This window comes from Cupressus sempervirens, chromosome 4 (assembly GCF_028749045.1).
Source record: "Cupressus sempervirens isolate cs-2001-9-10 chromosome 4, ASM2874904v1, whole genome shotgun sequence".
NCBI classification, from domain to species: domain Eukaryota; kingdom Viridiplantae; phylum Streptophyta; class Pinopsida; order Cupressales; family Cupressaceae; genus Cupressus; species Cupressus sempervirens.
In genome coordinates this window covers 34762830-34790700 of record NC_143121.1, presented here as the reverse complement: position 1 = coordinate 34790700, position 27871 = coordinate 34762830, and the positions used below count along the sequence as shown (strand labels likewise).

At 35.5% G+C, this 27871-nt stretch overlaps 1 protein-coding gene across 3 annotated transcripts in view; it reads right to left on the bottom strand.

Annotated features, from left to right (window-relative positions):
- The window catches only part of LOC149559817 (3-oxoacyl-[acyl-carrier-protein] synthase II, chloroplastic-like), a 96747-nt gene that overhangs the window by 18732 nt on the left and 50144 nt on the right, over positions 1-27871 (bottom strand). The window contains exon 13 of one of the 3 annotated variants that reach the window (XM_089824311.1): positions 13877-14250. The exons of the other annotated variants lie outside the window; for them this stretch is intronic. Coding sequence (XP_089680437.1) covers positions 14152-14250 — 99 coding nt within the window. The 3' untranslated portion in view covers positions 13877-14151. Of the gene's footprint in view, positions 1-13876; positions 14251-27871 lie in introns of those variants that run through there. 3 annotated transcript variants of the gene reach the window in all.

The following is a 27871-nucleotide window of genomic DNA, read 5'->3' as shown; positions in this document are numbered from 1 at the left end:
ATGAAGCAAGTAACCAATACCAATGTCGGTATAGTAAATATGCCACAGATAAAGGACAGTCTAAAGGAAGGACAATCCCCCTTGGCAAAAAAGAGATACAAAAGGCAGTTGCACAGCACAGCCCAAGCGTTAACACTTCCATTTTAACCATGATGAGCAACGTTGGGGTGGCACTTGATTTTGAAGACATCGAAGAAGAGGAGAACGTCAATGAGGCAAGACTTGGATCAAGATTGGATGAGTTAGGAAAGGTTGCTATCAAGAAGAAACATCTAAACACCCTTTCCTCCCTAAATGCTTTTATTGGATTTGCAAAAGAGTATGAGAAGGATCATGAGAAGACACTACAAGCAGCAAACAGCGTGATGAAATCGGCGGAGCTCAAGATAAAGCACACACCTTGTCCTCCCATGGAAGAAGTCAACGAAAGGCTAGCTAGGTTCATTGCCTTAGCTAAAAGAATGAAAGAAAAAGGGAGATTTATATTAGAAGATCATTTGATGTAAGCCCAAGTGACAATTTCTCTTTCTTCTAAGATAGGACAAGTGTCTAATTCTGATTGGCCACCATTTTGGTGTCTTCTCATTGGTTGCCACTTTTCCACTTTTTTCATTGGTCCATCGACGAGGTGGCGTCTTCTTATTGGCCTAAGGGGTGGCAAATTAGGGTTTCTAAGATCCAATCTAGATTGTTGATTTTGTTTTTGATCTCTACCGTTGATTGTAATTTTGGCCTCTATATAAGGCCATTTTGCTCTCATTTGTGAGAGAGTTATGTTGGAGAATTGTTGCCAAAATACTATCAAAATTGTTCTCTATTCATTATTGTGGCTTGCATGGCCAATATACATGATCATTTTGGTGTATTGCATGGTTCTTCTCATCTCTCAAATTAAAGTAGGATTTCATTTCATGTTGTTAGAGTAGAAGTAGATGGCTAATTGTATGGTGATGTTAGTGAATGTTTGATAGGGATCTACAACAAGGCCACTAGCATCTTAGCTGCTGGTTAGGGAGCCTTGTGTGGTAAACTAGTTCTCTTTTCCTTTGAATCATTACATCTATGGAGGTGGAGCCACTGGTTAGCTTTCATTAGATTCGATCCCCGTCCATTTGCTAATCTTTCATTCATAGGAGGAGGAGAATAGCAAGTAGTTGAGTAGTCGAATTTCACTCTAAGAAAGTTAGGAAGGTAGAAGTCATTAGAAGCATTATTGCCTCGCGCAATCAACATTATCTGGTGCTACATCCTCCACCATCACTGTCACCATCAACATCCCCTGGCACTCATACAAAATCATCACCATCTCACCAAAACCCAAGTCATCCTTGAATGAATAGCATAAGGCCACCTACGTGATTACCAGCAAATCACATCAATAAATTGAGTGAGTATCCACAAATGTAAGGAACATTGGAGTTATTCTCATATCCCATGAGCATTAACTTTTCAAGAGAGGAATTGTGTGTTTGATGCTCCATATCAAATATTCAATTACTAATATGTTATGTAGTGGTACAAAAACTCACATCAACAGACATGTCTCTATGTTAATCAATATTAGTTATGGTAAGTTAATTTCCATTAGACATTATTAACAATATACAGTGATGCAGAAGTATCATGGGTCTTTGAGCAATCTTGCATCAACCAAAAATACTTCTTGTTTTCTATACCAGTCTGTTGTTCGTGTGGTAGTCGTTGCTGCTTTGTTTTCATGTTATGCGCAGTTGTCATCATGTCCAAGACCTATCCTAGATCCTTATCTTAAGTGCACAAATTCTTATGTTCTATATTTCTCAAGCTCTATGTCATTCTTTGCGGTCTTGTTTTCCCTGTTGTTTTCATCCTATGTAGCGTTTGTTCTGATTGGCATGGTTTTCATTGATTATGTGGCGTCTTGTGCAGTTAGGAGCCGACTCCTAACACAAGTGTTGACAAACCTTTAAGTGTGCATTGTTTCATATTGTCATTTGTACGGATCTTGGTTTACTCTTCAAAGTATGGACCTATATTGTAATTAAATGCTTGACTAGCCTACTTGTGACTCAGCTAGCTATAAAAGAAGCTTGGATAGATGTAGGAAAGTAGTAATGGAAAAGCATTCCTAGAGAAAAGAAGATAGAAGATGCGAGCTAGGGCTCTGAGATTGCATAATTCTTGTTTTTTGTATAAGACTGCAACCTGGAAGGCCTCACAATCGGGCATGTTGTGGTTTCTTTAAATGTGAAGTGAAATAAATACATTTACAAATATGTTGCATTTGGCCTTGTACTCTCCATGTCTTCATTAATTTGTGTGTAGCTTCCTATGCATTTCTAAGTAGGGAGTATTGGTTGTGTTTAAGTTGAGTTTATTTCACATGTTGTACAGAAATTCTTGTACCTTCCTACATCATACACACACACACACACACACACGTCTAATTGATGATTAATCAAAATGCAATAATGTCTAGTCTAACCAATAACCATTGGGAATTAACTCTAGATCAATTCAATCCGATTGAAGGTACAAAATTAACACTCCCTCTTGGTTAGAGAGGCTTGTTATAGAACACATTATGCTCTCAAGCATATAGAAGATATCATCTCAATATGATATTCTTGGAATGACATATTTAAGGATATATACATATATCCGTCAAATCAGATATAATCCAACTAATGTTATCTCATCAACACTCCCTCTTAGTGAGAGGGGATTTAAACAACACAACCATCTCACAAAATGCTGATTTGATTCTGAGCAATCTTATCAATTTCACATTCTTGTGATGTGAGAACTAGCATCAACACCAACATGCCTATCAACAAGAATGTCATATCCTAGAAAAATATGAGTTATCTGATTTTTGGCACACTCTGGGACAATACTGAATGTAGTCTATCAGATAACAACCTTGATCTCAAGGATAACAAGGTAGTCTCCATTATGACAAGTATTATGCTCCAACACACTCTGGGACATCAACTTAATGTAGTCTATCGTGATACGTTAGTTATCATTATCTCTAGCAAAATCTAAGACATTGTTGTCTATCATGACAATTGATCAAGAACTCAAGAAGAACAAATGTAGTATCATGATCTCCGACATATTCCAGGACAACAATTTAATGAAGTCCATCATGATAAGTATCATGATCTCCGACACATTCCAGGACATCAAACTTAATGTAGTCTGTCATGATCCATTCATTATCAAGATCTTCGACACATTGAGGGACAACCACTTAATGCAGTCCATCATGATAATAGGTTAAGTCATTGTTAAGATCGTCACTTTACAATAGCGATCTCACAAACACATCAATGAAAGATCATCACCTTTCATGACATTATCCACATGCAAACGGGTAACTCACATGATATCCACCATGAACCATGTCAAAAGGTGGGTCCACCATAACTGCTCCTAGAGGGCGGAACAAAGGCTTTTACCTCAAACTTCTCTCTCAAAGAGAAGAATGCATTACAAGGACTTTCACCTTGATCTTATCCCTCTTAATTTGTTGACTTTTTCCATCCAAGGTTGCTTATGATGGAATGTCAGACTCCCTGTAAGACTAATATCAACCTGCTGACCTCATACAAGGTTGCCTTTGATGAAGTATCATACTCCTTGATATAGAAGGATACTCATAATCTTAATCATTAAAGATATTCGTTTCAAGAGCTTCACTTTATCCAGCCTTCTTTTCTTGCAAGAACATCCCTACGCATTAAGGAAAAGATCAAGGAAAATAACTCTTATAGTACATATACAATTAAGAGAGAGAATACAATGAGTAGAAATATGTAATATTCAAAGCTAATGAATATTTATTTGTGCATCCTTGATACAAGTTGCTTTAATGGTCCATATCCGCCAAGACAGAAAATGCCTCCATATAAGCATTTGTCAAATAATGGGAATGGAACATTGGTTATTGTTCCCTCCCCACAATGTAAAATTCCCACTTATTCCATTTTATAGATCACTATTAAGTCCAATGAAAGACAATCATGCATGAATTAATATCAACTTCTATATTTGAAGCAACCGTCAAAAGACTCCAAACTCAAATAACCAATCAGTCCAAAGTATTTGCAAATATAAATTATTTGCTCTTAGTAATGAATTACGCTCTTAGTAATGAATTACGTACCAAATACAATGAAAGAATTAGCCTTCCAAATTTGAAGAATCTATATTGAAGTAGAAGCGACTCCACACACATGTTCAGAAGCAGAGTAATCACAAAGGTGACCCATAACTCTCATAAAATTCCCACACTTAAGTAGGCAACAATTTTCTTTGTTCAACATAGTTCTATTCTGGCAGATTAATTTCACTTCCTTCAGCATAGTACAAAATACCTCCACTTGTTTATAATGATGTCATTGTAGTCACCACATCACACCCACCCACATGCTTCAACCTCTGATAAGTGTAAATCTTGAACATCTAAATAATACAGCAGTAACTCATGCCTTTGATGCAATGAATGCACCAATACAAATCAATCCCTAAAGGTGTAGCTTAGCAACCAGAGTCAGATAAAAGAGAACAAATGATGAGCTGTTGAAGAGATATCAGAAAAACAAAATCAGAATATTGGCAACCAAATGTATTGTGGTGAATGGAAAGGGGATTAGATCAAACTCAAAATGATATTGTTGTTTGGAAATGCAAATTGACATTGCCTCCAATAATTGAGTAGCCATCTCAAGTCGGCCAAGGCCATGTTATCCTATAACAAGCGACACATACAAGGTATTGCTCCAGAAATAAGGGCCATGATATGAGAATAGGCATCCAAACTAAGACTCCAAGAGCTGCACTGAAAAAAAAAATCTTTATCAATGCATCAATACATAGCTTATGCCACTTCTAATCCAAACACCAAAGGGAAAACTCCGATATGCTCAGAGAATTAAGCTGCTGTCATCCAGCAGTCCTTGTGCCCAAAAAAAAATACTTACGCCCAGAATGAATGATTAATGCCTGATCAAGGAGGACTCAGTTCAGACGAGTGATGTGACGAACATCAAACACAGATGTATTATGCACAAATATATTATATCTACTCTCATTGATCTTCCAATTAGTCTTGAACAAAATCCTTGATGACTCAACTCTTAGATGAACCAACAACAGTAGCTTGTTTCTCACAGCAGATAGCGAAGATAGAATGAGCTCAAAAAGAAGCGGCTTAAGCAATCACCAGAATTACATCTCGTGGGCCAATTCCCATGCCTGAATATGATAAGTCGCATTCCCAATTGTCATACATAACGTCTCTATTCATTAGTTGTTCTTCTTTGAATGCTAATCAAATGTCTTGTAGATTGCCAATCTCCGTAATTTTTATTAATTTTATTATGCATGTATCCATGTTGTCAATATTTTCCCTCTGAAATCTATATGGCTCTTGCTATTCTTGTTTGCGATTCCCACTTTGTACTGTTCGTATTAGGTGCTTCCATCTTTACCACCACAAGACTTTGCTAAATCATCGCTCTTATGAGGCCACCATCCTCCCATGGTCTTCTGCAATCTTAATATTGTATTGCAAATAATCAAAGTATGCTAGAGAAATATATCGTTTCTAAACGAGGCAGAGGCTCACTCTTTATTATTATCTGCACTAATAGACTTCCGATATAATTATAACCTAAATATCCTTTTTTTAATATTATCTCTTTGATATGCTAGATAAATGCAGGGGTGCCTGAATATTGTTCTATCATTGGTAGAAACTCACATTAATTATACCGTTTCCAAGGTAATGTGATCTCACTCAATATCATTGATGTATGATATTGTTCCCCGTCATTCTTCAAATTTTATGTTGAGTGTTCGTCCAAATATCCATACTTGTGTCTTTGATACTGTCTTCCTTGTGATTTAACTAACATGTTCTTCCAGTCTTCTTGCCTTATCGTGTGGTCTATGCCCTCTCGCCAAGGTGGTCAATACCCCCTTGGCTGCGATATGTTCCTTAAGCGCTGCCAAAATTAAACGTAAAATATATCTTCCCCATACTTCATGTCATCTCCTCTTACCCCGATGTGGCTGAAAAAAAACATTGTATCTTACACATTGTTGGTTATATGTTGTCTTTTAATCTTTGTTACTCCATATCATTCATCAATTCTTGACTATTGTTGTCATGCGAGAATCACAAAGGTATGTAGTGATTTCTTATTTGAATAACTTCTTCCTTTTCTATCATTTGTTACATTTGCAGCCTAGCTCTGATACCATGTTGAGGTTATAGGATCGCTGCAAGTGTAATGGCACTCCCTAATGTCGTGGTCTGTGTTTTCCAAGTGCAGATCCGAATGCATATATATAGGAGTAGAAGAGACATGTCTCTATGTTAATCAATATTGGTTATGGTAAGTTAATTTCCATTAGACATTATTAACAACAATATGTCTCTGTGTGTGTGTGTGTGTTTGTGTCTAATTGATGATTAATCAAATGCAATAATGTCTAACCAATAACCATTGGGGATTAACTCTAGATCAATTCGATCAGACTGAAGCTACAACATTAACATGTAAAGTAGTTTGCACGAGAACTGTGGTTTAGGGTTTCAGCAAAAAAACAAAAATGCCTCCATGGAGGGAACGTGGTGGAAGAGCCAGAGGTGTGTAACATCCAGATTTTCTAGGTCTAATTTAACATCTAACATAAGCATAAAATACAGTTATAACTTCGATTTCATAAGAAGGCAGTTACATCATTCAGGTTCATATGAAGAAGATTTACCGTTAAAGTCAGTTAAATAAAAATTTCTTAACTAAATACTTGAAATACCTTTTAATGAAATTATTTCAGAAAATTGAAATCACATACCTCGAAAAATTGACACTGAAGATCATATAAGTATGCTTCTTCGGTTTATTTAGGGCTTCTGATACCGCTTTACCACTTAGGGCTTCCGCGACCACAGATTCAATTTAGGGCTTCCGTGACCACGGATCTTATCTAGGGTTTTTCGCGACGACAAATTCAATTTAGGGCTTCCGCAACCACGGATTCAACTAGGGCTTTTGATACCATGGATTCAGTTAGGGCTTCCAATACCACTGTATCAATTAAGGTTCCAGCTGTCACACAATCAATCAGGGCTTCGGATTTCTTTTCCTTCCGATTGCTTATCTGTGACAATTTCTCAAGATTAGATAATTATTTATATTCAATATTCATTTATATGAAAGTAAAATAATGATAACAATGAAATACTTCAATTTAATCTTACCTTCTCATAAACAAAAATGATAATACCTATTTCCGATAAACAATTGATTGCATGGCTTATCTCTGTCTGACGCATATACAACATCTTGAGAGAGGTGAAACATTGCCAGGGGCTTAACCACCCAACCTCGGACCACAATATATATCCCCACACGATCTCTAACGAGATTGGCCCTCCCTACCCGGAATTGACAGGGATCATCTTACCATTCACTGGACTTTTTGATAATTAACTCACCGTACAACTTGGCAGTAGGAGATCACCATAACAGGAATTTGCATGAGCTATTAATTCATAATAAAAGATAAATAATGAAATGTCCTAACTGATACTGGTTCATATTATTGATGATTCCTTTCTCACGCCTCATCACCCCTCTTCTGGCTACACAATTGGGTGAGTCCCAGGTACCCAGAATTCTTAGAGTAGACAGCTCTATCATTTATTCAAGAAGTTTGCATGCAATCATCATTTCACATTCTGTGATTATATTCTTTAAAGATCATGAAATTGACATCATTATTCACAACAAACTTCATGAGTGGTACATGCATGAGCTTATGCATTGTTTATATTATTATTTTAATATCCTTTGTGTTTGCAGTTATCTCTACATCTCACCATTCTCAGGCCATCAAGCCAGTGATTCCTTGGTGCCTTTAGATTTTTTCCACATGGATACTTTACACCTTCTATACCCTATACTGGCATTTATGCCGGGTGAAATCCTTGGTGTACTATTTTTCAGTATCTCATTACCCTTTATTTGTAATATATCAAAATGCATTTGATTACCATCAAAAATAATAACATTCTGGCCATTGATCTTACATGAATCAAAGAAATCTCATATTTGGATGTGTATTTAAATAAAGGAAACACCAAACTTGTGTATAAATCAGAATAACACCAAGGGAAATTGAATGTTCTACAAGATATTTCACAGACTTGAGCATTAGTTATTGATAGTCTATCACAAGGTAAAACAATTGCTTGCAAAGGTCACAACAGATTTTTTAAAGAACACAATAAACTTGGAGAGATTATGACCGGCTTTTATCATTGTATTATATCGCAACTAAGGAAGTGGCAAACTTTTAAATGGAATACGATGTGCATCAAGCACAGATCGATGTCACACAGGAAGAACGACACACTTTGCAGAGTAAAAACAAAGAACTTATATACAGCTCGGGTCTTATGGATAGCAATGGAAAGTAACACGAGTTTTAAAGGTAGACTCTTACGTGACTTTTTGCCACTAATGCCTGAGAAGTGTCTATGTCTCATAATCCCGTCTATCTTGCTTAGAGACCCGCAGTAGATGAAATTGGGTGGCCGTAAAATAAAAGACTGGCCCTGAACTCTCTTATGGCAGGTAGAGAGACTTGATCCTTGCTTGGCTATGGACAGGGAGATATGAGTGCAGTAGGAAAAGAATGAGATCATTATCTAAAACTAAGCTTGCAGTTTCCTTCTTATGTTGGAAGCCATAAGTCCCCAATCCGTCTGAATAAAAATGATGAAAAGAATAAGTCCGAGCACTCGGAAAGCTTCTAATATAAAGATGATCTTGGCTAATCGACTTCCAGCAGTTACAAGAAACCATCCGAAAGCCTATCAAATCAAATTTATTTTTTTTAAAGAAATAAAGTTGAAAAATAACTATACAATTCAAATTGTCAACAATAAATCAATCTCCATGCCAAGTGCTATCGTTAAAAAGCAAAGAATATTTGATCGAAAAGAATAGAGTTAGAAAGTTATAATTCAAGAATTATAATAATTGAAATGTTATTATAATTCGAACGTTATTAAAATCTTATATGTATAAGGAACATTACTTATTAAATTATAATGGTGCCAAATCATTGATCATTTATAAAAAATTATTAAAAATACTACAACAAAAGATAATTTAAAATCCTTTAATATACGTTTAATATTTATCCCAATTATTTTAATTAAATTATTAAATAACTCATGCAAGTCCCGCAGATGTATTCTGGCTAGGTCCTTTACCCATCTGCCCAGTGATGGCGATGCCCTGCCTAATTCTTTTCTGACAATGCTTCCACCCCTTTGGCATGCTCCCTGCAAGAATTTTCTCCGTAATTTAAATTATAAATTATATAATCATAAATAATCATAACAGTTAACCTTTCATCCTAATTTCATGGACTGGCGATTAACGATCAACTAACATGTCATCTACACTTGAAATCATAACGACCAACTTATCAATTCACTAGATTATATCAAATTAAACTGTCAACTGACTTCATGCGAACCTCCACGGTTATATTTCAAACTAGGTCAAAAATTGGGATGTAACAAGGTGTGACCCTGAGGTTAGAGCCCTCCAGAGGCAAGTGCAAGCATTGCAAGAAGAGATTTGTAGAGGGATGAATTTTGCAGTAATAGATGAAAGTGAGGATGAATTCGAGGAAGACGGAAATCTTGATCAAGAAGGAGAAGGCAAAACTATGAACCACAAGGAAGAAAGACTTTTCATGGCCATTTCCAAGATTTGGGAAAGACTTAAGATTGAGGTCCCCACAATTGCGAGAAATCTTAATCTATATTAATTGATCGGTCGAATCGATGAATTAGAAGTATATTTTGAATATGAAGATATCAAAGATCTTGATATGGTCAAGTTTGTGAAGGCCAGACTAAAGGGTTGTGCTAAGATTTAGTGGCAAGAAATTCAATTGGAGTGAAACAAAATAGGAAAGGAGAGTATCCCAAGATGGGATCGAATGGTAGATAAATTGAAGCAACAATTCATTCCCATTGATTATGAGCTTGATCTGCTGTAGAAAATGCAATGGTTGAAGCAAGCAAGAAGATTTGTTCACGAGTATACAGAAGAATTCTATCGAGTCCTCATCAGAACAGGCCATGCGGAAGCTGACAAGGTGAAAACTGTATGAACAATATTGAAGAGGCATACCAATTTGCTTAAGAGTAGAGGAAAATTTGAACATGAAGTTTGAGAACAAGCAAAGTGAAGGGGTCGTGGTGGAGGAGCCAGTGGAAGATCTTATGGAGGCTAATATGAAGATTAGAAGAAGGATGATGTCAGTAGTGGCCAAAATCAAAGGCAAAATAATTTCAATTATTTCCATGATCAGAATAATAGGGATCAAAGAGGAAGAGGAAGAGGAAGAGGACAAGGACCTAGAAGAGAAGGTTTTTGTGGAAAATGTTTTCACTGCGGAGGTCATAGGGCCTATGAATGTCCTAAATGCCAAGGAAGGACGGATAGTAGAACTGAAGGTCAAGCCAAAGTTGCACATATGAAGATGCCAAATCATCACATTCTGAAGATGTTGAAAGAGCAGAAGTTCTAGTTAACAGAAGAGTCTTGTTGACTGGTGAGAATAAACCTAAGCACAGGAGGAGTTTTTTTTGCACTGTGTGCAAGTGTGAGGATAAGTGTTGTAATGTGATTATCAATAGTGGAAGCATAGACAATTTGGTGTCAAAGGAGATGCTCATGAAATTAAAGCTCAAGAGGCAAAAACACCCATGTCCATACAAATTGTCTAGGTGTAGGATGACTACAAGGTCAAGGTCAATGAGCAGTGTCTAGTGAAGTTCAAGATTAGGAGCTACCATGATGAGGTACTATGTGATATCACACCTATGGATGCATGTCATATGTTGTGGCAATTTGACAAGCATGTTGTTCATGATGATCGTGTGAATACTTATTCCCTAACAAGGATGGAGTGCAACATAAGCTTAAGTCATTGAAGGACATAGAAGAAAAGGTATGCAGTAATGCTAGAATATGTTTTGTTGATACAAGAAATTTTTGAGAGGATATGAGACATGAGTATAAGTGTTTTTCTATAGTTCCAAAAGATGGTAAAGAAGTAGAAAATGTACTTGCAGAAGTTACAAATTTACTAAATGAGTTTCAAGATATTGTATCTGATAATGTGCTTGATCGATTACCACCAGTAAGAAAGATCAATTATTAGATGCACTTAATTCCAAAAGCCAGTTTGCCAAATAAGGCAACGCACTGAATGACACCAACAAAAAGTGAAGATTTGAACAAACAAATACAAGAGTTGTTGCAAAAGGGGTTGATCCAAGAGAGTTTGAATCCATATGTTGTAACAACAGTATTAGCACCAAAGAAGAATGAAGAATGGAGGATGTGTACAAATTCTAAGGCTATCAATAAAATCAAAAACAAGTACAAATTTCTCTTGCCAGGGATGTCTGATATAATGGACTATGTGAGCGAAGCTGTGTATTTCACAAAGATAAATCTGAAGAGTGGATATCACCAAATTGGGATCAGAGAAGGAGATGAATGGAAAACTACCTTCAAGACAAAATAAGGATCATATTGGTGGTTATTCATGCCTTTGGGCAAACCAATGCATTGAGCACTTTCATGTGGTTCATGAATGACATAGTGAAAGAATTTTTGGGTAAGTTTGGCATTGTTTACCGAGATGATATTTAGATCTTCAGTAAGACATTGGAGGAGCATATAATGCAATTCGTAGGGTATTTAAGAAGTTAAAGGGAAGAGAAACTATTGATTAATTTGAAGAAGGGTAGTTTTGTGAAGGAGTTAGTGTCTCTGGGATTTGTAGTTTCAGCAAAAGGTTTAAAAATGGACCCAAAGAAAGTGAAGGTTGTCCTTGAATGGCCTACTCCAAGGAGTGCTACTGAGGCAAGATCTTTTCATGATTTGGCTAGTTTTTACAGAAAGTTTATCAAGAGTTTCAGCAATGTTTGTGGACCCTTGACTAAAACAATGACAAGGGATAGAAAGGAGTTTATGTGGACTATAGGAGCAGATAAGAGCTTTGAATTGTTAAAACAGAAACTTACAGAACAACTTGTTTTCGCACTTCGAGGTTTTAATAAGTTGTTTCAAGTAGATTGTGACACTAGTGGTATTGTAATAGGAGTGGTTTTGAGCCAAGAAGGTACCCCTATTACTTATTTCAATAATAAGCTAAGTGATGCCAAAAGAAAATATTTTGTTTATGATCAAGAATTTTAAGCTATAGTTCAGATATTGAAAAAGTGGAAACATTGTCTTCTTCATAAGGAGTTTTTAATGTATACTAATCATCAAGTTTTGCAATATTTGAACAGCCAAGAAAAGTTGAATCAAAGGCATTTGAAATGGGTTGATTTTTTGCACAGTTATACATTTGTTTTGAAAGAAATGAGAGGGAAGTCTAACAAGGTTGCAGATGCTCTTAGCAAAAGACAACTTTTACTAACAAAGTTGCAGATTGAGGTGGTTGGCTTCAAGGAATTCAAGAGTTTGTATCCAAAGGATCCTGATTTTGGAGAAGCTTGAAAAGGTTGTACAAAACCTGTTACTCTAAACAAAACAAAGTAGTTGGATTTCATCATCCAAGGTGGTATGCTATTCAAAGGGAGTCAGTCGTGCATTCCAAGGAGTTCTACAAGGGAGAATCTCATCAAGAAGCATAGTGGAGGGTTGGTTGGACATTTTGGTCAAGATAAAACCATTTCTCTAGTTAATGTGAATTAATACTGGCCACAGTCACACCAAGATGTCAAAAAAATTGTACAGAGTTGCAAAGTATGTCAGATGGCAAAAGGAGAAAAGCAAAATATAGGGTTGTATCAATCATTACCTGTACTAGAGAAGTTGTGAGAGGATATCAGTAAAAATTTGTTCTTAGTTTACCAAGGATTCACTAAGGGTATGATTCAATTTTTGTGGTGCTTGACAGGTGTTGGTTCCCAAAACCGCAGATTGGAATCCTACGAACCTTGCCTGCTCGATGCTGGGATATCCAACTGGTTAAGGCCAACTTGCAGAACTGAACAACACGATTCGAGTTCACTGCACTTTCGGCTCTGCAAGACGGAGGCGGGTGTACCTAATCCTGGACGAAATGCTTAGATCCAAGATGCTTAAAACAGATCGATTAGAACACAAATACAATAAAAGTTTCCCAAATGGCAAGAACTATAGGAAAACTTTAAACTTGCAATTTTTGAACTAAGAACAAAAGTAAATGATTGAAATAATGTTTAGATAAAAAATAAATATAGATTAATGCAACAGTTGAATATTAATTCCTTAAAGGGAAAGAAATGAAAAAATTGCTTGCATATGGATTATGATTCAAGAGTAAAGGACCAGTGCCTAATTAAATGGGCAATCAGAGTCAACATTATAAGCTAAGATGTACAACTTTATAAAGTTCAATATATTAAACTATAAACAATTTTAATAATTCAAATGCGATGGATCAATTATATAAATGCAATTTTGAATAACTCTAAAATGCACTTTAACTCCTGTGGAGACAAATTAGACATAAATACGGAAACAATAAAATATTTCACAATATTTATGTTTATCAAATTTAAAATGCAATAATGATCCAATCCACTTATCCGAATATTAAAATATTTATAGAAAATAAATTAAAAACATTTACAAAGGACACAACTTAATAATAATTTAAAACTCCGAAATTAAAATAAATAAATTTGCCAGAAATAAATCACAATAAAGACACTCCTTACAGATGATCTATTTACTACGAATTTATCTGGAATCGCATATGAATTTACTCCGTAATTCAACCCACGGGCTTAGTTCAAAAACTTCATTTCTCCACTAATAAAATAATATAATATATCATCGTGCATAGGCAGGCAAAAAATTTAAAATATGAATAATGTAATGTCATCTCCTTATTTTGATTTTACATCATATATTTATAGGCGATGAAAGGGTGTTTGGGTGAATAGACACACCCATTCGGCATCTAATTTTTTCAAAATGATGCAACTCTTCATAACAACAAACCAATCGTAACTCCCTTCAAATATCTTGGAAGTTTATTCTTAATACAAACTTTGTATAATCAATGCCAATAAACTTTATCCGAAGATAAAATTAGTAATATGAATAATGCTCCATTTTGAAATGTTTGATCACTCCAGATTTTCCCACGCACTTGGACCTGCAAAACAAAACACAAAACGTCAAACTACTGATGAATAGGCAGAACTACCACTCACGCAATCCTAGGAAATACTTCGCCTGAGAATTTACTCATAGCGTGAAGCAACAAAAGCGCAAGACTTGAAACCCCTTGCTGAAGACAAAATCCGGCCATACCTCATGCGATTGGCAACACAAAAATAAATTATTATCATCGGGTTGATTTTCGCTACAGTTTACAGGTATAATTAATGGAGTCCTCTCAACAATGATTGATAGCCTTCCAGTGGTTTATCCTGTGCGTGTCCCTTCAGGCAGAGGCTCCTTCTGTTTCGATGCACTTCTACTGTCGTGTCTCTAACAATCATTTTCCAAGGCAATTTTCCACTATTTCCAAATATCGCTTCACATTTTCAGATACAAATTTCGGTGATTTGGAAAGGCTCCAGGTCTGAAAATCTTCATGTAAGCACAGCTTAGATAAAGGATGCATGAACTCCCTGTTGTTGCAGAATGCAAAAGGCTATTCTCCTGATTACAATCATGTGTGCATCTTAAATTTTCCCTTATTCGAAGACACCAATGTAGACCAGGCAGCACCACAATTGTATTTACTTTGCACAGACCTGATGCTTATTAACCTTTACTTGATATATTCTGGAACTATATACATACTTCATCTTAATCACAACTTCCAGCAGCTTCTTTTGAATTTATCATTGATTGCTAATGATTACTTTTCAAATCTGAAAATCTCTGTTATAATGAGATAGTTCAGACATTTGCTGACGGTTCAACTTCCTCCTTCTGCTACTTGATGATGCTTTAGAAACATTTGCTAATGGAAACGTTGACTGAGAACCTCTTGTTGATTGTCATGTCTGCTTTAAAAACTGTAGAAGGAATCATTGCTGCCCCTTTTGTTTTGCATTCTTTCCATGCCTTTGATTGAACAACATAGAATCCCATGTATCAACTACATCTCAGCATTTTGAATCCTTTGAATCTGGGTTTTTCCTTTTGCTTCTTTGGGATGATTCTCCATCTATAATACCAACTTCTGCATTGACCCTCTTTACTGTGTCCTTACCAGCTGATAATCTTGAGCCATTAGTTGGAACTTGACTGAGAGATATGTCAACAAGATGACTACCAGAATGCTTCTCTCCTATTTTAGCATGTGATTTGTTCAAGCTTTCAGCAATTTGAGGAAGAAATTCTGCAACACATCTCCTTTCTCCTCTTAACTTTCGCCCACAGAAGGTTTTACTATGTTCTGGCAATCAGTTATGAACATACAAGCTTGAGAGTTCCCAACCAAGGAAGTAGGCATATCTCTATCCCTTGATTCTGTAGCAGAATCAGAAACTTCACCTCTAGATACTGTATTTACTTGGTTGGTTTCCTTACAAGGTGGCATAGTTGTGGGTCTCAGACTAGAGTCTTCAACCAACACTTGTTTCAAATCATTCATGGGTGGAAATATGTGAAACCTTTATGGCCTTCAGCATTGAGTATATTCTTTGGGAATGGTAAATGTCGTTCTCTTCCTATTAAGTTCATGTTCACTTCAGCACATAATGGCACGAAGACTTCATTAGCAACTTCTACTTCTTCCATAAGTACAACATCTTTAGAATTTTACCAAGTATCCAATTCTGAGCCATCCTTTTCACCTTCAAGCATTGAAATAACAACAGCTATCTCCCCTGCATCTGCAACATGAACTAACATTTTACTATTCAATAGTGTATCACCATAGAACTTATGATTCTAATCTTTCCTTGGTGAAAGTTGACGGAAAGTGGAGCTCAAATTTTCAAGCACCCCACTCTTTTTGAGTTTCCAATATCACAAATGGAGACCGAAAATTTGGGGTCCATCAACAGGTTTTCAAAAATGACACATTTCATTCCTTACAAGAAGACTAATGATATTGTTCATGTGGCAAAATTGTTTTTCAAGTGGTGAGACTACATGGTCTACCAAAGAGCATCGTTTCAAATTAAGACACCAAGTTTGTTGGGTATTTTTGGTGCACATTATAGAAGAAGTTAAAGATAGATTTGAAGTTCGGCTCAACACATCATCCACGGACTTATGGAGAGACAGAGGTGGCGAATAGGAGTTTGGGGAATTTGCTGAGATGTTTGGTTCAATATAAGCCAGCAATATGTTATTTGATTTTACCACAAGCAAAATTTGCTTATAATAATTTTGTCAACAGGAGCAATGGTAAATCACCATTCCAGATTTTATATGGAAGAAGTCCTAGAAATGCTTCTGAATTGAGGAAGTTGAACAAAGGTAAGATAAGTAGTGTTAAAGATGAGAATTTTTCAGAGCACTTGAAGAAAATCTGAGAGGGGGTGAGGAAGCACATTACCAAATTAATACACAAAAAGGCCAACGCAAATGAGAAAAGGAGGCATAAGGAATTTCAAGTTGGAGATGAAGTTGTGGTTCATTTGAGGAAGGAGCGATTTCCAATAAAAACTTATAATAAGTTGGAAATGAAGAAGTTTGGACCATGTAAGATACTGAAGAAGCATGATTCGAGAAATGCCTATGAAGTAGAGATGCCCACTGAATTGAATATTTCATCAATATTTAACATTTCAGATCTGACACAGTATCGTGAAGGGGGTGTTGAAGATGAGATTACAGAAGCCCAATGGAGTATTCTGGCAACTACTTCAGCTACAAAAGAAACTGAGGATATACTGGATAGTTGTGTTGGCAAAAGCACAAGGAACAAGACATATGAAGAATATCTAGTCAAATAGAAAGGATGACCTATAGAAGATTCATCATGGCTAACAAGGGAGGAGGTTAACTATCTTGGCTTTCCTCTAAAGACCTAAAACGTGATAGGGTCACTTCTCAAATTACCTCAAGTGTCTGATGTAGGAGCATCCTAGGTGTAAGGGCAATCTTACATCACCCAAAAATATTTATGTTTCTATCTTTTCAATAAAGGTTGTTTCAATGCAGTGTTGTTATTTGTAGAAATTTACTATTTTTAGTAAGTTGTTCATACGAGCTCAAAATGTTCTAATCTCACAGGTGGAGGTTCATCTTAGATGTATCAGTCTGCCAGTTGTGTTTCATTGCCATACCATATGATTTAGTGAAGTTATTAAGGAATTTTGGTATTAAAACTTTGATCTCAATTTTGAAGGCCTCAGAGGCTCCAAAACAAGGTCAAACCCTGGCAAACAAATGCTTTTTCCCATTGAGCAAAATATATCAACAGTTGTCATTTTTGATAAGTTGTTATAATAGCCAATCAAGTCTATGGCTAAGAAGTTATGGCCTCTAGAAGTTGGGCTACCTAAAATTAAATTTGAAATTGTTTTGAGTTGACTTAATGTAATACATATGAACATGAAAATAATTTTAGGGTCGGTCAGCCTCAAGAGTTAAGGCTAAATTCTAGAACTTTCCCAAATGGTAGAAAATTGCCAATATAAGGAATGTTCATAGGGTTGTCTAGGGCATCCCTGGGTGGTTCTTCGTGGCTTTGTCTTCCATAATATTATAAGAAAAACACCCATGCGGCTTTGCATATAGTATTTCTAAAATCCATAATTCCATACTTTTGGAGATAATAAGAAGCCCAATTTCTATTCTTCCAAATTTTTTTTGCTTCTCTATTTTTGTTACGTGTTTGTGGTAGTGAGGGGAGTACCCTTCATCAAGTGGTATCAAAGCAAGAGTTCCTAAATATGCAAACAAATCGTTGGCTGTGAGGCAATTTGCACCAAGACCATGGTTTAGGGTTTCAACAATATGCACAAAAATTCCACGGCTGAGGGGGAAAGTGGCGAAAAAGTCGGAGGTGTGACACCTGACCTCTATAAGCAAGTGCATGCCTTGCGAGAAGATATTTGCAGAGGGATGAATTTTGCAGTAACAGATGAAAGTGAGGATGAGTTCGAGGAAGAAGAAAATCTTGATCAGGGAGAAGCTGAAGTTATGAACCAAGAGAAAGGAAGACTTTTCAGGGCCATTTCCAAGATTGGAAAATGACCTAAGGTTCAGGTCTCCACATTTTTGAGAAATTGTAACTTAGAGGAATTGTTCAACTAGCTCAATGAAGTAGAAGAGTATTTTGAGTATGAAGATATCAAGGATCCTAATAAGGTCAAGTTTGTGAAGGCCAAACTGAAGGGTCATATGAAGATCTAGTGGCGAGAAATTCAATTGGAGCGAAACAAAAGATGAAAGAAGAAAATCACAAGATGGGATCGAATGGTAGATAAATTGAAGCGACAATTCACTCCTATCGATTATGAGCTTGATTTATTAAAGAACTGCAATGGTTGAATCAAGTGGGAATATCTGTTTGGGAGCATTTAAAATTGTTTTATCAAGTCCTCATCAGAATAGGGCATGCAGAAGCTAACAAGGAGAGAGATGTTTGTTACCTTAATGGGTTTAGGCCAAGTATTCAAAAAGAGTTAATTCTAGTCAGAACAAACACTATTGAAGGGGCATAATAGTTTGCCCCAAGAGTGGAGGAAAAATTGAACAAGAAGTTTGAGAGCAAGTAAAGTGGAAGAGGTCGTGGTGGAAGATCCGATGGACGACCTTATGGAGGCCAAAATGAAGATCACAAGAAAGATGAGGCCAGCATTAGCCAAAATCAAAGGGAAAATAATTTCAATCATTTTCATGATCAGAATAATAAAGATCAAAGATGAAGAGGAAGAGGACAAGGACCTAGAAGAGGTTTCGTGGAAAATGTTTTCACCACAAAAGTCTAGGACCTATGAATGTCCTCAGCACTAATGAAGGAAGGATAGGAGAACTGAAGGCCAAGCCAGAGTTGCAGATGTGGATGAAGATGCCAAGTCGTCACATTCTGAAGATGTTGAAAGAAGAGAAGTTCTAGTTAACAAGAGAGTCCTGCTGAGTAGTGAGAATGAACCTGAGAAAAGGAAGAGCTTGTTTCGCACCAGGTGCAAGTGTGAGGATAAGTGTTGTGATGTGGTTATCAATTGTGAAAGCACCGACAATTTTGTATCAAACTCAGGAGGCACAAACACCCACGTCCATATCGGATTGCCTAAGTGCAGGATGACCACAAGGTCAGAGTCAATGAACAGTGTCTGGTGAAGTTCAAGATTGGGGGCTACCATGATGAGGTACTATGTGATATCATACCCATGAATGCATGTCATATGTTGTTGGATAGGCCATGACAGTTTGACAGTGGTGTTATACATGATAGTCATGCAAATACCTATTCCATAACAAAGGATAGAGTGTGACATAAGCTAAAGTTATTGAAGGACGTAGAAGAAAAGGTATGCAGTAATGCCAGAATATGTTTTGTTGATGGAAGAAAGTTCCTAGAGGATATGAGACATGAACATATGTATTTTACTATAATTTGAAAAGATGGTAAAGAAGAAGTACAAGATGTACCTGTACAAGTTACATACTTGTTGAATGAGTTTGAGGATATTGTATCCGATAATGTGCCTGATGGATTACCAAAAATAAGGCAGATCAGTCATTAGATGGACTTGATTCTAAGATCCAGTTTACCAAATAAGGAAGTGCACTGAATGACACCAGCAGAAAGTGAAGACTTGAACAGACAAGTACAGGAGTTGTTAGAGAAGAGGTTGATTTGAAAGAGTCTAAGTCCATATGTTGTACCTGATGGAGCCCAAATTTTAAGGTTCCAATTATGCTGACATGATTCCCTTGCCCTTAAAAAATAATAAACCTTTGTGAAAAAATAAAATTGATCATGTTGGGAAACTCTCTTCCTTTGTATGTCAGTGATATTCAATGATTTCCTTGCCATATCACAAAGCGTTGTATAAGATCCTAAAATTTCACCTACCTTCCATATTTAGTGATTCTCTAAAACATCATAACTAACCCTAAGCATTCAGTAACAGTGCTTCCAGATTTGGATAATGACAGTGACATTGCAATAAATAGTTTGATATTCTTCAAAACACTAAATTTTCTGTTCAAGCTTCAAAGAGTGAGAAAAGTTTAAGTCTATCAGCTTCCCCAGATCAGATATTCCTGATATAATTTCCAAAATATAGCAGTGGTGAAGAATAATTGTTTCCAGGCAACTCAAATCCTCAACACTTAATTTCTGAAGATCCTTGCAGCTACAAATGTTCAAACAAATGATTGAAAGCTTATACCAGTGAGGGCCCTGCTATGGAAGAGAGTGAGCACATAAGGTTTTACACGAGCATGAGAAAAGGGAGAAGTAACTGTTCCAAGTAATTGACAGCACTATGCATAAGTGGGAATTATCATGTGTAGTAAACCACGGCATAGAGATATTCATGGAGTCATACGGAATAAGGAGCTCTGCTAGTCTTAAAAGCAATCAAACCCAATTTCCTAATAAAAAGGGAATAATAATAATAATGTTTGGAGCAAGCAAATATTAATCATCCACAAATCGTTCTAACCAAAGGATCAGCGATTTTGATAATATAGGAGGCAATGACCATCATGTAGATATATGTGCATGTGTATGGCAGGGTTGTGCGACAAATATATTACAAAGACAAATGACGTGATTGGATGTCATATAAAGAGAATTTAATGACATTGAATTCCAAACATGTAAACATAAGTGTGAAGACAGTTTTATGATATCCCAATATCTTGCATATCCAGCACAATAATGGGTTTGAAGGTGATGGCAATAACATATATGCAGTAAAGACACAGGAGATATCAAAATCAATTGAATTATATATGGCTTCGAACTGTTATGGATATACTTGGCGATGGGAAACACCAATGGATATTGTATTTGATGCTACGAATTGGTTAAGTGACTTTGTAGTATCAATCTTGGCATCTTTGCAATAGGTATGTGTGTAACTATTGAATTCATTCCTTCTGTGAAGCGTTACAGTCATTGGAATTGAAAAGTTGCCTGTAGTGTTTGGTTTTGTGGCTCTCAACGATATGCAGTTTCAGGTGTTACATCTTTGAATGGATGGGATGCTTTAGTTAAGAATGTAGTCTTATAATTGTGCATATTATTACCGCAAGTCTTTCGATCTCTAACGAATGATGAAGTTCCTAATGCAATCAAATCGATAGATACCTTACCAGTATTTTAAATCAAAATGAAATCATGAAAAGGTGGAATTTAATAAAAAGATACAATGTTTCATATTGAAACGTTACACCTATTTGTGAAGAAAGATATAAAAGAGGAGCAAAAAGACAAGAAACAATATTCAAACATATATTTACAACAAGGAGTATTTTATATCCATTTGTACGGAGGAATAAGGGCTACAATATGACTTTGTAATATAAATTCTATTATTTTTATTTTAATAATAAAATAAAATGTTCTTTGTTTATTATTAAAAGCATGGAGATTTAAATTGCAGACGAATCGTCTTTTGTAATTAACTTTTGGAATTTTGTATACAATTTAAATAACGGATAAGTGGACATGGTCATTTAGCATTTAAATTCAATCATCACAGGTGGTGTGAAATATTTAATTGTTTCCATATCTGTGTCCAGTTTGTCTCCCGGAGGAGTTAAAACTCATCTGGACTAATTTAAGATTGCATAAATATTTGATCTATTGCATCTTGATTATTTAATTGTTGGCAGTAAAGTGTATAAGAACATTATTAAGTTGTATGTGAAAATTCACTGAAGTTGACTCTATTGCCCGAATGAGCAGAGGCACTCGTCTTTTTATTATTGAAGTCAGAAAATCTATATATTCATTCTGCAAGCATCAAATCCATTATTAAAAAACCTTATACAAAACATTCATTCAATTCACACACAGCATCTAGTTTCAGTTTCATCGATCAAGGACCTTGCCAACCGGAGAACTCTAGAAGTTTAAATTCGCTATAGAAAAGCCTTGAACCAGACAGTAAGTGTTTGAGGTGAAGGTTTACCCGCCTGGGTGTAGCGAAGCCTGAAGTGCAGGGGAATCAAGAATTATTCTCATTCGTTGGCCAAAACTGATTGAGAAGTCCTATCGGAGAAGTGGCAAGCTCTCGAATTTCCAATCTGCAGTTTTGGGAACCAACAGTACCAATAGTGTTAGCACCAAAGACGAATCGAGAATGGAGGATGTGTACCAATTCTAGGGTTATCAATAAAATCACAATCAAGTATAGATTTCCTTGGCCGAGGATGGATGATATTATGGATTGTTTGAGCAAAGCGGTGTATTTCATAAAGATAGATCTTAAAAGTGGCTATCACTAGATTTGGATCAAAGAATGAACTGAATGGAAAATTGCCTTTAAGACAAAAGGATTGTATGAGTGGTTAGTAATGCCTTTTGAGCTAACCAATGCAAGTAGCACTTTCATGCGGCTCATGAATGAGGTACTAAAAAACTTTCTAAGTAAATTTGTCATTGTTTACCTAAATGATATTTTTATCTTCAATAAGGCATTGGAGGAGCATGTAATGCATATTCATAGGGTGTTTAAGAAGCTAAGGGAAGAGAAATTGTTGATTAATTTGAAGAAGTGCAATTTTGTGACCGAGCTAGTGTATCTGGGATTTGTAGTTTCAGCAAAAGGTCTAAAAATGGACCTAGAGAAAGTTAAGGCTATCCTCAAATGGCCTACTCCAAGGAGTGCTACTAAGGTAAGATGTTTACATGGTTTGGCTAGCTTTTAAAGAATTTTTATCAAGAGTTTTGGCAATGTTTGTGGATAATTCATCGAAACAATGAGATTGGAAAGGAAGGAGTTTAAGTGGACTACAGGAGTAGATAAGAATTTTGAATTGTTAAAACAAAAAGTTACTGAACAACCTTCTTTAGCACTTCTAGATTTTGATAAGGTGTTTCAAATAGACTATGATGCTACTTGTAATGCAATAAGAGTTGTTTTGAGCCAAGAAGGTAGACCTATTGCTTATTTTAGTGAGAAATTAATGATAGAAACAAGGAGTACTGAGAGGGGGGATGAATTAGTATCCCACAAAGTTTTGTCCAACTATGGATATTATTAACAATCCTTAAACTTGCATAGATGATAAAAATGAGAAGTACACATAAACATAACACAATGAAACTCATAACACCATTGTTTGTTAACTGGAGAAACCCTAGCCAAGGGAAAACCCTGGTGGGGATGGTACCCACAATATGATTCACTAATCAAAAGTATCTTGTGAAAAATATGGACTATGTTAGGAGTCTACTACATCTGTATGTTGTATTTGTCCTTCTTGGAGGACTAGGCCTTGTTAGAAGCCTTAACTCTATTAGGAGTTATAATTACAATACAAAATAGGAGCTTACTACTCATACAAAGCATGTTAATGTTTTATAGCTTCAGTCGGATAAAACATAAGGTGTAGACATAAAGCACAACTCTTTGATTAAATATTATTATATATATATATATATATATATATATATATATGTATATATATATATATATATATATAAAATTAATTGTATGGATATATATTAAATATATATAATCTCATAATAATTTTATATCTAGAATTGTATGATAATATAAATATAAATCAAAATAATTCATAAATCTGATTATGATTCAACATGCTATCAGAGCTAGCCTAAGAGATGATCCTGATCAAATTTATCCAGTGCGCTCAAATTTTCTTAAATCTCATATCTACAATTGGTCACACCTATGATGACAAAGAATTGACCATGATAGCACTAAAAGGACTTCCACCATCATGGAAAACTTTTAAACAAGGACTATGTTCTTGATCCAAGCTTCCTAAACTTGCACAACTAAAGGTTGACTGCCTATAAGAAGAGTGCATGTTAATGTCTCAAGATGATACTTCTTTTGGAGGTGATATTCAAATTCTCACACAACCCAAGTTGGTAAAAGGAAGAAACCTAAATTCAAAGGGAAACAGAAACGGGATAGATTACTCCTAAATTCAAAGGGAAACGGAAACAGATAGATTACTCTAAAATGCAGTGCTTGACATGTGACAACGATGGTCACTTAGCATTTCAATTCCCTGATAGACTGAAACATCAAGCATCCTTTGCCAAAGTCAGCAATTCAGATATAGATTCACAAAGATGTCCATTCTAAAGAACTTCAAATATCCATAACACATGTGAAATATTGGATTAAGAGGGAGTTCTCTATTTCCTTATCATCTTCATCAAAATGAAGAATAAATTGAAATGCTTTTATAGTGAATTCAGCTCGGAAACATATTCTAAGATGGAGTCTCAAAATACCAAATTATTGTAATATTTTATTTTTATTAATCTAACCTTAAAATCTCATTTATTTGTTTGTGTTTTTCAATACATACTATAAGAGTTATGTACCTTGATCCTTTCCTCCGAGAATGTTATTGTAGGAAGAGGGAGTCTAATACTTCTTCAAAAGCAATCTTGAAAATGAACCTCTGATAACTGATATCCATAGGGAGTTCAAAAGTCCTTGTGAGTGACTATGATTTTAATTGGCCTACCCCCTATGTACATCATGAGGAAGTGACAACTTTCAAATGATTATCACTTGTATTTGCAGAAGTTATTAAAAGGTGACGATCTTACAATAACTTAATTTTCTATTATGATGGATATCTTATGATGTTTTTGCAAATCATGATAGATTATACTTGGCATTGTAGATGTTTATATGGTGCGCATTATGAGAATTTGTGTCCACATACCTTATAAACATTATAAACATTTCTGAGTACTTGGTGAATATCGAATGTCGATATTCTGGGAGACCAATACTCATGATATCATATGTGATATCAAAGCTTTTTGAGTACTCGGTGTATATCGAATGTCAATATTTTGGGAGACCAATACTCATCATATCAAATGTGATATCAAAACTTTTGAGTACTTCATGAATATCAAATGTGATATTCTAGGAGACCAATACTCATGATATTAGATGTGATAGTATTTTTAGTACTTGGTGAATATCATGTGCCGATATTCTGAAAGACCAGAACTCATGATATCAAACCTTATTTGGGTACTCGGTGAATATCATGTGTCGATAATTTGGAAGACCAATACTCATGATATCGAATGCGATATCAAATGGTGGAAATCTTCTACAATATCCTTAAAATTGTTATTTGTAATATTACATTGAAGTAATATTTATCCGTGTGTATATCCTCCCTAGCTAAGAGGGAGTGTTAATGTTTTATAGCTTTAGTCAGAAAAAACATAAGGTGTAATCATAAAGGACAACTCTTTGATTAAATATTATTATAGAAATATAGTATGGATATGTATTAAATATATATATTAATATATATAATCTCATAATTATTTATATATCTATAACCGTATGATAATTATAATTATAAATCAGATAATTCATAAATCTGATTAAAATTCAACAACGCATATACAACTTTACAAGTTATATAGAGTAATACCAAAATTTGGCGGTTGCTGATATGTACAATATCTTATGAGTCCTTTTTGTTCCTCTTCACAAAACAATAATGCTACTACTCTACTCTATACATCAAATTTGCATCTATAGCAGGCATACAAAGTACGCATATAAACATTATATGATTACAATACAATGTCATACTTGGCTAAACAAAAAGATAAGTTTTTTTGTACCAAAATCTTTAACCTGTTGGCCTTGCAATGTTTGCACGTTACTCAAGACTTAAAACTAACTTCTACCATGTGTGGGTTAACGTCTAGGATGTCGTCTCAACTTTGTGAGGTGATTATTTTGGCAATTTGAAATAATTCCTTAACCAAAAAGCCAATACTCTGTTGTTTACCCTGTCATGCTCCGTCAAACCTATCTCTGCTAATCTGTACATGACTTACTCAAAACTCAAAATAACATTCTGCAATCTTGAACATATACTCTCTGGTGTCCATACTACATTCCTCTAAGTCCGCAAAACCTAATATACTTCAAGTTAAGCTCGCCGAACAAATTTCTCTGCTTGTACCTTGTTTATCAGCATTATACTTAGACAATTTTCTAACTATACTAACTCCAAACTTGTCCTTAAGATCTAACATCTCAAAATAGGTAATATGTTGCCATAATGACAGCCTTATCAACTTATTCTAGCCAAATTACCAACAATTAAATGATGTCGAAAGAAAGTATTTTGTTTATGATCAAGAATTTTACGCTATAGTTCAGGCATTAAAGAAGTAGAGACACTATCTTCTTCCTAAGGAGTTTGTTTTCTATATTGATCAACAAGCTTTGCAATATTTGAACAGTCAAGAAAAGTTGAATCAAAGGCATTTGAAATGGGTTCAGTTTTAAGTTATACATTTGTTTTTAAACACATGATCGGGAAGTCTAACAAGGTTGAGGATGCTCTTAGCAAGAGACAACTTTTGTTGACAGAGTTGCAGATTGAAGTGGTTTAGTTCAAGGAACTCAAGAGTTTGTATCTAGAGAATCTTGATTTTGGAGAAGCTTGAAAAGCATGTATAAAACCTATTAGTGGTTGGATTTCATCATCCAGATTGGTATGCTATTCAGAGGGAGTCGGTTGAGCATTCCAAGGAGTTCTATAAGGGAGAATCTCATCAAAAAGAAGCATAGGAGAGGGTTGGATGGACATTTTAGTCGAGATAAAACCATTGCTCTGGTTAGCGAGAATTATTACTGACGACAGTCGCAACAAGATATCAAGAAGTTTGTACAGAGTTGTCAAGTATGTCAGATGGCAAAAGGAGCAAAGCAAAATATAGGGTTGTATCAGCCATTACCTGTACAAGAGAAGTTGTGGGGGTATATTAGTATGGACTTTATTCTTAGTTTACCAAGGACTTAGCGAGGGCATGATTCAATTTTTGTGGTGGCTGATAGGTTTTCAAAGATGGCACGTTTCATTCCCTGCAAGAAAACTAATGATGTTGTTGATGTGGCAAAATTGTTTTTCAAGGAACTCGTGAGACTACATGGTCTACCAAAGAGCATAGTTCCAGATTGAGACACCAAGTTCGTTAGTATTTATGGTGCACATTGTAGAAGAAGTTAAAGGCAGATTTGAAGTTCATCTCATCACATCATCCATAGACTAGTGGACAAACAAAGGTGGTGAATAGGAGTTTGGGGAATTTGTTGAGATGTTTGGTTGGAGATAAGCTAACAGGATGAGATTTGATTTTACCACAAGCGGAATTCGCATATGATAATTTTGTCAACAAAAGCACTGGTAAATCATCTTTCCAGCTTGTATATGGAAGTAGTCCCAGAAATGCTTCTGAATTGAGGAAGTTGGACAAAGAGGAGATAAGTAGTGTTGAAGTTGAGGATTTTGCAGAGCACTTGAAGAACATCTATGAGGAGGTGAGGAAGCACATTACCAAGATGAATACACAATACAAGGCTAAGGCAAATGAGAAAAGGAAGCATAAGGAATTTCAAATTGGGGATGAAGTCATGGTTCATTTAAGGAAGGAGCGATTTCAAATAGGAATATATAATAAGTTGAAAATGAAGAAGTTTGGACCATGTAAGATATTGAAGAAGCATGATTCAAGAAATACGTATGAAGTAGAGTTGCCCATTGAATTGAATATTTACTAGTATTTAACATTGCAGATCCGATAGAGTATGATGAAGCGGGTGTTGAAGATGAAGTCACAAAAGCCCAATGGAGTATTCTAG